Genomic DNA, 15002 nt, shown 5'->3' on the forward strand with positions numbered 1-15002 from the left:
GGAGTGTGAGTGTTTTGATGTTCATCGTTAAAATCACCACGTCACCAAACGCTCTCAAGTTGAGATGAAATCAGAAAAAACATGCCAAGTATTCTCAGCACTGTCAGACGTTGTCACAGAACTTAAATACCGCTGAGGGTAATCCTGACCTTTGGTGTGGTGTGTGTGTGTGTGTGTGTGTGTTGTCTGGTTCTCTGAGTCCACATGGAGGTGAAATCTCCTTGTTAGCCGCTCCAGGCTCCCCTGGGCTGCTAATCCACAATCTCTCCTTTCACTTCCATAGCAAAACAGCTCCGTTCACTAACTAAATAACACTTTTACTGCATAAATAAATGTGAACAAGCCAGATTATGCCAATATTAAAAAAAAAAAAGAACATCTCCTGCACAGCCAAACTCTTGTTGGCTTTCTTTGGGTGCTGGTCAAACACAGGAAATTCAAATATGCTCAACTTCCTCGGACATCCATCATATCATCATATCAGCTTTCCAGAAACTAAAGAAAACGGTCTTGCCACAAGTTTGATGTCTGTAATTTTTCAGCTTATGTAGTTATTTTTGTAGAGGTTTCATATTCCCAAGAGAATATTTAAATAGAGGAGCATGGAAATACTCAAATCAAGCTAAAATATGAAAATCACCAAAATTGGAGAAACATGATTTTCATTGGACTGTGGTAATATTTTCGAAGTTAAAAAAAAAAAAAAAAAAAAAAAAAAAAACTTGTTGCATGCCTGCCTGATGAAGCAACATGTGAAACACATCACTGGGTCTAGAGCAGTAATATTCTACCCACCAACCCATTTTGCACAATGAAAATAAATGTATTCACCCTGGGATTGTTTTTTTTTTTTTTTTTTTTTTTTTTTTTATCAGTTAGTAAATGTGCAGCAGCAAATGCAGTAAAAATATGGGATTTATCTGTCATATAGGCTGTCAATCCTTGTACCTTGTAAGTTAATTTAGCAAATAAATTAAGTTCATTCAAAAATAAAGAATCTCAGAGAAAAATGAATTACAGGCCATTTTGTCTGATGGATATTATTAATGTTTGTTTAATAACTGGCTCCTTCAGGAGTCCTGTCATTTTGCAAAAGTGAAAAAGGAGATTGAGTATCCTGCTCATGAACCTCGTCCGTGTGTGGCAAGACTTTTTCAGCTTGAGCATGAAAAAACAACAGTGCCCTATTTTTTTCTTTGTATAATAATAATTTTTCTTAAATTATTATTTTCTTAAGCCGTTTCTTCCTGGGACATGATTACTGCACTTCCTGACGGATCTACTCTACAGTTCGACAGAGTACAGAACAAGAAAAGAGCTGCTTAATTTCCTCAAAAAATGGGAACCGGGACTTGTTATTTTATTTTATCTTTATTTTTAATATATTGTCATAATCTACTTTGTTGGCATTCATTTGTGTGCTCAAAGTGTTATTATGGGAGCTGTTTTGCTATGGAAGTGCCTGGAGCAGCTGATGAGGACCCACATCACACCCAGGGAACTAGACAACACACACACACACACACACACACACACACACGCCACCAGAGTCCAGTTTTGCTGTAAAAATCCCTAAAACGTACCATCCGTCAGCTTCATCGCCTCTGTCAAAACTCTCCCAATGAATTTTTTTCTCGAGAGGTCGAGGATTTTGTCGGCTGCGATGGCCGACCTTGGCTGCTGGGGAGCGTAAAGCCCGTGTGGTTTGTCATTTTGAGAGGCCGGTAAAAGACGTCGCATAAACGCCCCGTGGCATGAAGTCAATCAGAAAGGCCAGCTCATATAGATCGCATGTAAATTTTCCCCATTACAAGTTCTTTTTTCCTGATGAATTTATCAACATTATAATGAGACACTGGTGTTGGTTCTGTAATGGAGTTATATTGATTCATTAGCCAAAATAAAGCCTTTTGTGTATGTATGTGTATGTATGTGTGTGTGTTAAACTCTAGTGTAGCTGAATTGACCTTAACTCTGCTCATTAGGTGTTCCTACTTTTATCACCGTCATGATGGAGCCTTTATTCAGCGGTACATCATACATTTTTCAGTGGGACTCTGAATAAAGCCAGCTGCTAGATCCTGTTCCTATCATGTTCCTCAGCCTTGTTGTTCATACACTTCTCACAAAACATTAGGGATATTTGGCTTTCGGGTGAAATTTATAGAAAATGTAAAATGTTCACGCTACAGTGATATTATATCATGAAAGTAGGGCATTTAAGTAGAAGCACACACTGGTGATTTCCTCATCTCAAACAATTTCTTGAAACAAAAGCCAACAACAGTGCTGGATATACCACAACAAAAAATGTCAGTGTCTCAATAACTTGTCATGTGCCCTTGAGCATCAATTACAGCTTGACAACGACGTCTCATGCTGTTCACAAGTCGACTTATTGTCTGCTGAGGCATGGCATCCCACTCTTCTTGAAGGGCGGCCCTCAGGACATTGAGGTTCTGGGGTACAGAGCTCCGAGCCTCAACACGGCGACTCAGCTGATCCCATAGGTTTTCTATGGGATGCAGGTCTGAGAAAGTGCAGGCCACTCCATTTGAGGTACCCCAGTCTCCAGCAGCTGTTCCCTAATGATACGACCTCGATGAGCTGGAGCATCAAACACCTGATGTGAATTTTGCCGTTAAGCTCCTTGTTAGAGAACAGCAACTTGTGCAAAAAGTACTGAAACACTGAACAGTTGGACATGTGCATTCAAAAGTTTACAGAAGGTCGCATTAAGTTCACCTGTAAAGGTCATAATGCATTTTAGGTTCATCCTGAAATTTCACCCGAAAGCCGAATAACCCTAACTTTGTGTGAGTAGTGTATGTCCTCCTGACATTTTGCTGCGTGGTGTGATGTGAAATGCACTGGAGGCGTTTTTTTCCCCCGAAGGCATTTGAGCCCTAAAATCAAACTGACCACTCATCCATATCATGCAACGGAGATAATGACCGTTTTCTCCAGCTTCACATGTACAGAAGCTGCTCGGTTGAAAGCAGCGGGGTCTGTTCCTCCTGTTGAAAAGCAGATGGGACTGTTTGAAGAGGTGAATAAAAACTCCTAAAGGCACACAGAAAGAATGTCCCGCACATGAAAAGTCAGGCCAAAAGTGATGACCGGCAAACCAGCAACAATGAGTCTCAGTCTGTGCTGCGATAGATATTTTGTTATTAATAAGCAGCGCAGGGGGACAGAGAAGGAGCACCAAGAGCGCTCGGGGGTTTCAGAGGTCCTGTTTGTGTGCAGGGGCAGCAGCTGATGGACCTGGAGCACAAGCTGACCATCGCCAAGGAGGAGCTGGAGAGGACCGCTCTGGACAAGGTGACTCATCCCTCCATCTTACTTTTTATATTTCAGTAACACTTTATAATAACCATCATTAATATTCTTAAACTGACAGTTAATTAAACTTTAGTAGTAGTTTTTTTTTTTTTTTTTTACAGTTAACAGTGAAATGATAATTAGTGTTTACTTAATACACAGTAAACTATGTATTATCAGTTTTTTGTTGCACACAATATGACATTTAATAAACTGAATTATTTATTTGTTCATGATTACCAAATGATTTGTAAACCTTTAAGAAATAATTCGTAAAACATCTACATTGTATAAACAGATGGACCAGATATTTTATAACACTTTGTTAATGGGTAACAACTAGTTCGTAAACCATATATAAACATTATTTGGATGCTATTATAAAGCTGCAAGTACTGGTTGCAATATTTAGTGAATTAATATGGAAGCAAGCAGCGATTCTGGTCGATTCAGACCATTAGAAGTCTAAAGTTAAGTTTGCAGATGCAGATCCATGTTTATAAACCCTTTACTAAATATTATAAACATCACTTGAAACTTTATAATAGCCATCAAAATACTGTTTATAGATGGTTTACTAACCAATTATTACCCATTAATGAAGTGTTAAAAAATATCTGGTCCATCTGTCTGTGTCATGTTTGCAGATGTTTTACAAACAATTCTTAAATGTTTATGAATCATCTGATAATCATAAATAAATACTTAATGTAGCACATAAAATCTTATAATGTATGCAACAACAAACTGATAAGTAGTTTATTGTGTAATAAGTACACATAATTAACCTTCCTTTCATTGATTGTAAACTGTAGTTAGTTATCAGTTTACCATTTATTAATGACGGTTATAATCTGTCTGGGAATAAAGTCTCTTGCTCTGATTTGCTTCAATAATCTTCCTGCCACCATGAATAATTTGTATGTGAGTTTGCTTCTTCACAGAACGAGGTTTCAAGGATCAGGGGTCGGGGTCACGGGTGAAATAATTAAACGCAGGGGTATTAAAAAACATTTTTCACACGGCACTTTCATAATAATTGAGGTTTGTGTGCCACGGCTCATTGCGTGTTCAAAATATTTTTTTGCAGAAGGTGGAGTGCTTGCAGTGGATGTATTATTTATTAGTCACGATGCTATTTTTATATGTGGATCTGAATTGCATTCAAAGCCATGGTGCGATACACCTGTGATTGAACAAGCACCACTTAGACCGCTCCTTCAGTGTAAATGTATTCGCGTTATTGTTATTATTGTTTTTATTATATTGTTATTAATGCGGTGGCGTGTCCTGATTCATCTCGTGTGCGGATGGATGGAGGGATAAAGCGATCCGCAAACCAAATCTTGTGTGTGATGCTGTTTTCGGGACAGGAGTCTCAGCTGAAGGCGCTGAAGGACACAGTTCACATCTGCTTCTCAGCCGTCCTGCAGAACCAGCCCAGCAGCAGCCACAGATTTCCCACCTCGCCCACCCACTTGTTCAGATACTCGTCACTCATCAACAGCTCCAGAGTCACCTTTCAGCAGCCACACGCCAAGGTAAAGCACTCGTTCTGCCTCAGCGTTCATGTAAAGGAAGCTTGAGTTTAACAGAAAACTGAACATCGTATATTAATTGTATGTGCTGAGTGGCACGAGTAATAACACTCATATTAATGCTCTGTGGTGTGTGCAGTCTGCAGTGTCCGCACCAAAAGATGAACTAGCAGTCGCTGACATTTTGAAAACGGCTCCTCCAGCTCCTTTGAACTATTTTAACACATTTTCTTGGGTTGTGACAGCGTTGTACTTTTCTGCTGTGCACCATCTGACTTGGTGTTGGAAGTGGCTCCAAAACCACTGAAGGGTACATTTGTGTGGAGAAAGAGGGGATGTCAAAATCCCTCTCCGTCTCTCTCTCTCTCTCTCTCTCTCTCTCTCTCTCTCTCTCTCTCCCTCTCATGTCTTGTAAACTCATGCACACTGCAAAACATCTCTATTGGATGGAGACTAATTTAATATAGCGGGGGCATTCAGAGATATAGATACATGTTTACGCTCAGTGTCCACTTTATCAGCTCCACCTGTACAATCTAATGCAGTCCAGCAGCTCTGCCATAAATATTTAACAAAGTTTATAATGTTCAGTTTGTGTTGACATTGTGGAGAATGTGTTGATTTCATTCTGTGTTTATTATTGAGGCTGTAGTTTGCAGAGGTCTTGTACTGGACTACCTTACATTGAGAGGTGTTTCTGATCTATTACTGTGACACAAAGAAAAGCTGAGCATTATAGGCAGCAGGAAAGGAAACTTTATGACAGAAGATGACCTGATAAAGTGGACACTGAGTGTATAGGACAGATAGATAGATAGATAGATAGATAGATAGATAGATAGATAGATAGATAGATAGATAATCGAACCCCAATTGGACAAATCATTTTTAATTAGCTAGGACAAATTCATAAATAATTGCAACTCAGCTTGTGTGTTTGGTGCCTATCTTGATGACTGAAAAAAATGATGATGTATGGAAAAACGATGCATTGTTGGCCACAAAATCACGAATATTGGTACGTATGACTTGATGATTATGTCTTCCCTCAGTCTGCGAGTTATACTGGGATCTTTAAAATGTACAATTCTACACAAAGAAAAACTAATAGTGTTTCAAATGTGCAATTACATACAAAGTAATAGTTTGTGGAGGATAAGTGGTAGCCCAGCTAAGGATTAGGACCCCACCAGGTAGAGTCATTTACATTGTATTATGAGTTACTGAACTGAATCAAACCTGGGGCAGTGTTACAGAAACATCTTATTTCATTCAGAGCACCGTTTAGCGTTTGGTATTTTGCAGGTTTTATTCCTAAATGCAGCTGTGATTCAGTTACAATATTAACTTTTGAACTTTTTTTTTTTTTTTGGATTGCACTTGAGAAATCATCCGTGTCATCTTAACCTCTGGCTGCTTTGGCTATAAGTTCACTAATTGTAGCTGTTATTTCACTCATAAATAACCCCCTCCAAGCTGCTTCAATACAAAACAGCCTTTTTATGAATAATGCAGGCCTAATGCAAAATACATTTTCACAGCCCTGCCATGTCAACAGAGGCGGGAAAAACAGGGGCAGTCACTGGTCAGCCTCACTGTCCGTCACAGCAGCTCGGATGTCCTCAAAAACATAAAATAATTTTTTTTAAAAATAGTTTGTTAAAGTTAAGGAATGAATGACTTTACCTCGGACTTCTGAGATAACGAAGAGCGCGCACTTGGGATTTACTTCCGCCTAAACACCTTTCCGACTGGACTTCATAACTCGGCGACGTGGTGGGATGCAACCCGCCGCCACAGTGTGTTCACCTCGCCTCACATCACAGCACACATAATGCACTATCTGCGGTGTCAATTCAAGTGTTAGCCGATTATTGCCTCTTTTTCAAGTGGCTATTTGTCAATCTGATGCCCCGAGTATCACTCTCCAGAGAGATACGGGCCAGGAAATAATTACCAGCAGATATAACAGGCGGGCCAACGCGGCTCCAGAAGTTGTTCAGAATAATAACATGTCTAAATCAAGCAGCGCTCCAAGTCATCTGTGCCGCCCGCTTACTTTCGGGAGGGGGTTGTTTTGGGAGTTTTAGCATGTCGGAGTTGAAACTTTGCTCTCGATGAAATGTTTAAGTGAAGGTGACACGCTCTTTGTTTGGAGCCGCTCGCCTCGCAGTCAAGGTCACCGAAGACTCGACTAAAGGGCTCAGGAATTAATCCGTTTTAGGAGCACAGCAAAGGTGACTGCCGAGAGTGTATTCACTGCAGAAATAGGATTAAGCCTCGAGCGCAGATATTGCTGCTTGTTTTTCTAGTGAAATCGGTTAGGAGAAATGTCAAGTGTCAAGGTTTTATCCAGTCATTGTTATCAACATCTTCATTATGCTATATTACCTATAAGCCCCGCTCTCCGTATAACCCTAATCCTGAAATTTCTGTAATTTGGCATCTATTTTTATACTCCATTCCTCGAGTGTGTGCCTCAAAGCTCCCCATGGTGAGAAAATAACCCTTAAAATCTAAAGAATCCTGGCTGATTTAAATAAGCTTTTCCACAAACTGTGTGTGCTATCCCCCCAAAAAAAAAAAAAAAAAAAAATGAAGCTAAAATTGAGCAGAATATACCCATCACTTTGTTTCTTGAAAATATTTCATACCTGCACTTACTTTTCCGACTACCAAGCAAGAGTCGTGTCAACCTTAATCAGAGATGGTGTTCGTTCTGATTTCTGAGAAGCAGCCACCGCGGTCGCTTTGAAATCATCACGCCGGCCGCGGCGCCGCGCCGCCTTATCTGCCGCCATCCCGGCGAGCAATTCTTGTCTTTAAGAGGCTTTTCTCCCCCCGACGCAGTCAGAATTCACTCTACCTCTCTTTCCGTGGGTGCCTAAGAGATTTGACATGTCACCCAGCGTGTTTTTTTTTTTTTCTTCCACATTTTTTTTTTTCTGATCACGCTTCAATACCACCATCCTGTCAAACAGAGAACTAAACTGTAATGGGCACCTCACATCTGCATTGAAACTCCAGCCAGAGCGGGACGACTCCATTATAACAGGCGTGTTTGTCTCAGTCTGATTTTTTTTCACCACTTTGAGCCAAACAAATGAGTTTGCTAACACCTGGCTAAATAAAGCACAGAAAGAAAAGACGAGCGAAAGAATCTCCAGGTAGGTAGGAGTTGATCTCTCCATGCTAATCAAGTTACGACTTCCTCCCTCATTAGCATACAAATAGCCCCGCTCCACTCGTGAGCGGTTACCAGCTCCATTATCTCCAGCCGCCGCCGTTGCACGGTGACGGGCCGTCTGATGAATCCGAGTGGGCTCTCACTGTAAAGATTACCGGGGCCGGCCCATCTGTCTGTACATGTGGAGGGGAGGGGGTCAAATCTCATTTAAATCACTGCCAAATCTATCCCAAATTAAGCACACACACACACACACACACACACACACACACACAAAAACAAGCCACAACAGCACTTACTGTGCACAAGAGAGCCGAATCCCCCGCTGTTGAGAAGTTGGTCAGCAATCCGCCGGCAGAGAGGCAAAATGTCAAGAACTTGGCTGTTTGATGGCGGCGTGGCGGGCCTCATTATGCTCATGAACAGCGTGAGTGGGCGCAATGTGCTTACACAAACAGGCCCTCCTCACACAATGATTGCATCTTTCATCCCGGCTATTCTTTCTGCGGTTTTGAGCCCATAAATGCTGGCGAGTAGCACCGAAATGTGGCTGAATGCATTTCTGGTACCGCGTGGCTAATGATGGCAATTATTGTTGGCGATCACAAGGCAATTATTTTGTGCGGAGCATGATGCAGCCATTAAGGTGCCATGAAAAAAAAAAAAAAAAAAAAGATTAAACGCTTTAAATAGTTCTCCCCAGCAGCTTTTCTTTTGAAAAGTAACTTATGGAGGGAGCCTTCATCCACATCCCAGATGATAAAACTTAAATTCAGGTTGCGAGAGCACACTTAGTTTTCTCTCTCTCTCTCTGTGTGTGTGTGTGTGTGTGTGTGTGTTTTTTCCTTTAAATCCAAAGTGGATAAGTGCAGAGCTGTTTGTTCAAACACACGCCATCGCCCCCCTTTTCAGCTTTGTGCCCATACTTTGAGTTAACATAATGGGCCTTAAGCTCTGGTAGACATCACAGATAAGGCTCTCCTGGTCTTCTCTCCGCACGCACGCACACACACACACACACACACACACACACACACACAGATACAAAATCCCTGCCTGGTGAAAGATTCATTAGTGTGAGGTTGCAGGGATCAGCAAGATTGGAGTGGAAGTTGCTTCATATTTAACAGTCTGAGGGAGAGAGCCAAGTCTTGTGGTCCGATAGCATGCAATTTTCATCCAAGTAATGGAAGATGATGTCTCAGATGCTCGGGGCACTGCGCCGGAGGAGAAATCAGCCATTTCATTGCCCTGCTCTCAGCACTTACTATTTACTTTTATGATTGTTTCCTTGTCTATATAAATCTGCGGTATAAACACTGTTTACTCTTCTTTGGCATTGAGAGTAATGGGTAGTGGAGGGTTCATGGGGCGAAAAAAAAAAGGAAAACCTTGCTTGAAGGATATGTGTAAGTCAAGTTCAGATTATTGAATAACACAGTCATAAAAAAAAAAAAAAAACTTCTACATCACACTACAAATAGGACTCTATATATTTGGTTTTCAGTGTGCCGCGGTCTGGGTGAGCACTGGAAGCTCTGCACCCATATCAGCTGGAGCTCATTTTATTTTGTGTCCAAGACGTATAGCAAAGGTACAAAACTGAATTCTGTTGCTCTAATTTTTTTTGCCAAGTGGCCGTGGTCCAAGCAGGATAATCCTCTCGAGGTGTGCATTAAAGGGTTCGCCCGCCATGAGGATTAAGTCGCGGGACGTCGTCCTGTTTTGTTTGCTGTGTGGCCACGTAAAGCCCTTTGTGACTGTAATCAGTGATATTGGGCTTTCAATAAACTTGAACATGACCTTTTGTTTGTATTTTCCTCCACGGAGTCAACCACCCACCGTTTCACATCAGTTTTTTTAATTTTATTTTTTGTACCACCACATCATTTATTAAAAACGCTTTTAACGCACCCCCCGTTGTAGATTATCCCTTAGTTGGAAACCTGAAAACCTTTGGAGGAGCTTCGCATAAAGGCGAACCCTTTCTGGGTTTTAATGAAAAGGACTCTTTGCAGACTCTGATAGAAAACTTGATTTTCCAAGTTTTGCCGGAGAATTCTCTGTCTGAGCCGTTTACCATGTCCCTCAGCGGGGAGAGCGCCGTCCTCACGGAGACGGAAACGCATTTTAAAAGGCGTTCATTCTTCCATATTGTAGCTGCTCTGCGATATTCTGCTGATTCTGATGGATGCTGTCAAAAGTTCAGAAATAATGCATGGTATGTTCCCCCAAAAAGGGTCACTTCCACAAGTAAAGCCAATTCCACTGAACAGGCCTAAAAAGATGTTGCTTCAGCTGACAAAATAAGAATGGAGTGTGACACTGACAGGTTGGGATGGCTTGTGTTCATCTCGCCTTTCTGTTCTCAAGAGTTGACCCAGTTAAGGAAAGTATTGTGTGAGACTAGCCTTTGCAGAAGACTGGCTGTCTAGCAGCAGAGACAGACTTGCTTTTTGGAGAAAGATCTGCTGCACAAAATCTGTTAGGCTTTTTTTTTTTTTTTTTCCCTCTGTGTTCAGCTCCTAATAAACTCTGAAACCAAGAGGAGGCCCTACATGTGGTAGACAGAGAGAAAACATTTCCAAGCCGAGACACGACACTTTTGATAAGTTTCTGTGTAAGTTGCAGCTTTCATATAAATATATATATATACTAAGAAATGTTTTATGGAATGGAATGAGTTTATGGCGTTAATGTGCAACCCCATTAGCAGTCATACTGCCACAGACGGGGGGACATGCATTATTCATGTATTCGTTTTTTAGGACTATTTTTGGACCATCTCGGCTTTATTGGATGGTCCATGGTTGTGGGAGGCAGGGCTCATGGGGAGACGGGGGGTGGGGGGTGGGGGGTAGCATGTGACTGGGGTCCCGGCCTGGATTCAGGGCAGGGGTGTCACGGTTTTCATGGCACACGCCTCAGCCAATTGAGCCACCAGGATGCCCCGGGGCAACACATTATTTGTGATATTACTTTGCACCCTGAAATTAAAATGATCGAAAGTGGTTCCACCGTCCTGCCAAAATATAGTGGTGCATTTATTTATCTATTTATTTATTTTATTTTTTTCAGTAAACAGTCTGCAACCATCTCGCAATTTCTCGAAACCGTTGCTATCACCTGATTCGCTGCACGTGCCTGTGTAGCGGGGAGTCCTACATATCCTTTGCCATGCTGCCAAAGTCTTCAAGTATGATGTTGCGGCTTCATATTTCATGTCATTTTTGTGATGATACTTGCTGGGGGATGTTTGCCGTATATGAATTATAATAAGGCTGTTGCGCTATTGTGTCAGCACCACTTTGCTCGACAATCAACATAATTACAGGGCAAAAGCCTGACTGTCATCGCAGGGAAAGACAAGAGAGCGTGATTAGAAGCAGGCAAGCAGGCTTATATGAGTAACATGCAAATTCTGAATATTAAAGGATAGGATTTGCTTAAATGAACAGGTTTTCTACCGTTAAATTTGAGTGCACGGGTCTGCGTGAGTCACGGACTGGCCGGCAGCACAGTTGGCTTGTAGGGATCTGCCGAGTGAAAGTGGCAGAGTTTTCCCTGGACTGCTGCTGGAGTCGTGCCTGGCTTGTGTGTGTGTGTGTGTGCGAAAACATTCTCCGTCGTACTCGGTGTGGTTTGGAAGGAGCTGATTACAATCGCTGCCAAGGGGCCCGCAGGTACACGACATGGAAAATTTGGAGGAAAAAAATCCCCGAGATTCTTTGCACCTGAGATCAATATGCCAAATGAATGGAACATTTATATCATAAAGTAGTTTGGAAATAAAACAGCAAACGAGAACTGGCTTTCTGTGTGTGTGTGTGTGTGTGGGTGTGTGGGTGGGTGAGTAGTGTGTGTAGGAGGGCGCCTGGAACAGAGGAGTGTAATTCTCGCTGACAAACATCAGAGTCGATTTTCAGTGCGTTCCACATCTGAGCCGAGTGCCATCACATCTGGAATCACAGGAATTAGTCTTGAAGTTGGCATGGCTTTCATAGCAAACACTGAAATACAGCAGATCTGTAACCAGATTATCCTGCTATTAATGTGTGAAAAATCAGCTTTTTCTTATTGCTTACGTTCCAAGATGGAGACAAGTGAAATGATTTTTAGTCCCTTTGTACCACTGGAAAAGTTGTAACATGCTCCCAGCAAAACCAAAAAATAAACAAAAAAAAAAAACCCAACGCATTAGCCTAATATTTTCACAGTTTTTAGATTTGATTTGACAGAAATGAGTAACGTGGATAAGAATCATCCGAATTCAGTCGTTTCTGGTGGAAGAACAGCTCGTCCCACTGAGATGCGACACAAAAATAAATAAATTCAGCAACCTTTCAAAAACATGACACAAAATCACAAAATAAAAAAACAGCAAATCGGTGAACAGATCGGTTCACGAAACACAGTGGCGGTTCTGCCCATGTTGCCGCCCTGGGCGAAATTACTGCCTTGCGCCCTACCGTTCTAGCCCTGCGCGCGCACAGCGAGAACTTCCAAGCGATAACGGCCGCTACCGGTGCCCCTCTGGCGACTAGACGCGCCCCTCCCAGAGCAGGGGCGCCAACACCTGCACAAATACCTTTTTTGGAAAAATACTTTTTATATGAACAAAATCTTGTTTGCATAAAAAAAAGCCACCGGTCAGCATCAGGCGGGCCGGTCGCGGCACCGGCTTGATGCCTACAGGTGCCGCGCCCACCCGGTCAGGTCTGCCGGATCTGACAGGTGAGCGGCGCACACATACTGCCATCCTCTCATTATAAATCAACTTTTGTTCATACGCGGCTGCAGCAGCACAACGGACAGTGACACAGACAACATGGTTGATTATTGACTGCGCAATGCGGCCATTCGCCGGTAATTGCGGCATCAGGCGAGCCTACCTACTGGTTTATATGCAAGCACAATACATGTGTATTTGCTTAGACCCCAATATTAGACGAGGGCGTTTTTTCAGGGCATTTTCAATGGAAAAAATATTGTCTTATATTCAGATGAATACGGTAATAGAAAACTGCTTTGCAGCGAGGATGATTTTTTTTTTTTTTTTTTTTTTTTTTTTTTTTTTGCTCTCATGCCGCCCCCCACGTGACATGAATATATACCGCCCCGGGCGGCTGCCCGCTTCGCCCGTGCCTAAAACCGCTACTGACGAAACACGATCAAACTCAGAGAGCGAAACAATCAAAACAGTGAACGGAGAGTGCAGATTTCTCCAGGAGACCCGCCGCTGGGCTGCCCACAACTCAGGAGAGACTCAGCAGCCAATTACACTGTCAAATGCTTTTCAAATTACAAATTTAATTAATGTACAATTCAAATACAATACTGAACAGTGTAGAAAATACACTGTAAAACTCCCAGAGCCTCTCAAGTTTGGCCTTGTCTTCTTCTCTCTGTATGTGTCACACTTCATTATTTGAAAGTTTTTTTTTTTTTTTGAACAGCCAAAAAAAGAGAAAAAGAGAAGAAAAAAACAACAACCGACAATGAAAAGTTTGTTCAAAAAGGAGTGGGAAAAAGTCCAAACTTATCTAATCCCGCCCCTTCTCCCTGCACAAATGATCTACAAATCTATCCTGCTTCCTTAGAAATACTACTTTGAATAGCCATAATAATAATAAATAAAGATACTAATACCACTACTACTACTGCCACTACTACCACCATTAAATACTATTACTACCATTAAATTAAAATAACAAAAATTTAAAATACCACTAAAGATTTCGCTCTCTCTCTCTCTCTCAGTGGTGAAGCATTCGGCTGTGTTACCTGTTTGAACCCCACACGTACCTTTTTTTTTTTTTTTTTTTTTTACAGTTTTGTTTTCCCATGTGTCTGCTCTGTTTTTTCAGTCACTATCAGAGCAAACACAGCCATGCAGTATAGAAAAACGAGCAAGCTAGACAGTGAATGAAGTGAGGGACCGATGTATAGCAACCCTGGGAGAGAGAGAGAAAGAGAGAACAGCGGAGGGCGAGCGAGCCTGACAGAGAACAGAGAGAGAGAGTAGCTAAAACAATCATTTTTCAAAGGTTTTGAATCACCTCACCCACGTGATGTTATTCATCATACAGTCATAACTGTGCACACGGACATAATTTGGGGTGGGGACAGGGGGGACATGTCCCCTCCACTTTTTCAAAAGGCAGTTTTGGTCCCCTGCAGTTTTTACAGTCCAAAAACAATGTTACGCCAGAGAATCTCTAATATAGGGAGAAGTGGCACTCTCGTCTAACTTCCGGGTCTCGGAAACACGCCTCTGTCCATGTGAGGGCGCTCGCGGGCGAGTGCAGAATGAATGGGACTCTATGGGGATACACCCCTAAAAATCCACTTTTCTCTGGATATAATTTTTTGTCAAGTAATTTGAATACTGTTTTCAAAAGGGGGGGCTAAAAAAATACACTCAGCTGAATATTGGATTTTTTAAGTTCACCTATCTGTTCTAAAAAGCCGTTCAAAAAGTGTGATGACGTCACACATTGAGAGGTGCTGCTTTACGGCGATTTCCAGAGCCCGTCTCCGGAGACCAGACGGAGACACTCGAGAGAGCCCGCCTGTGCTATATTAGACATTCTCTGTACACACAAATATCAACTTTGATGGAAAAGTCCTCCTTAAGAGTGGTGTTTCCCGTTTCTCTTGGTCTTCGGGTGACATCAAGTGGGATCCCTCGTCGTAAACAGCCACAAGTCCGTCACTGACCAATCAGCATTCATTAGCAAATGCTAGCGTGTTATGGCCAACAACAGCCCAAACTGTAGGAAACTGAAAGGATATAAGTTCTCGCTAATTTCAATTTTAACCTATAATCCATATTGAACTTTCAGAAACTGCAACAGTATTTGCGATTTTTCAACCATAAACAGGAGTAAGAGACAATTTTAGCCTTCTAGCTCCATAGAGCCCCATTCATTCTGCACTCGCCCGCGATCACC

The 15002-nt window shown here is 42.0% G+C and overlaps 1 protein-coding gene across 2 annotated transcripts in view; it reads left to right on the forward strand.

Moving 5' to 3' along the window:
* Positions 1 to 15002, forward strand: part of luzp2 (leucine zipper protein 2) — a 190525-nt gene that overhangs the window by 158484 nt on the left and 17039 nt on the right. For both annotated transcript variants that reach the window (XM_030076543.1, XM_030076552.1), the window contains exons 8-9: positions 3250 to 3324; positions 4698 to 4865. In XM_030076543.1, the coding sequence (XP_029932403.1) occupies positions 3250 to 3324; positions 4698 to 4865 (243 nt within the window). The remainder of the gene's footprint in view (positions 1 to 3249; positions 3325 to 4697; positions 4866 to 15002) is intronic.

This window comes from Myripristis murdjan, chromosome 3, assembly GCF_902150065.1.
Source record: "Myripristis murdjan chromosome 3, fMyrMur1.1, whole genome shotgun sequence".
NCBI classification, from domain to species: Eukaryota; Metazoa; Chordata; class Actinopteri; order Holocentriformes; family Holocentridae; genus Myripristis; species Myripristis murdjan.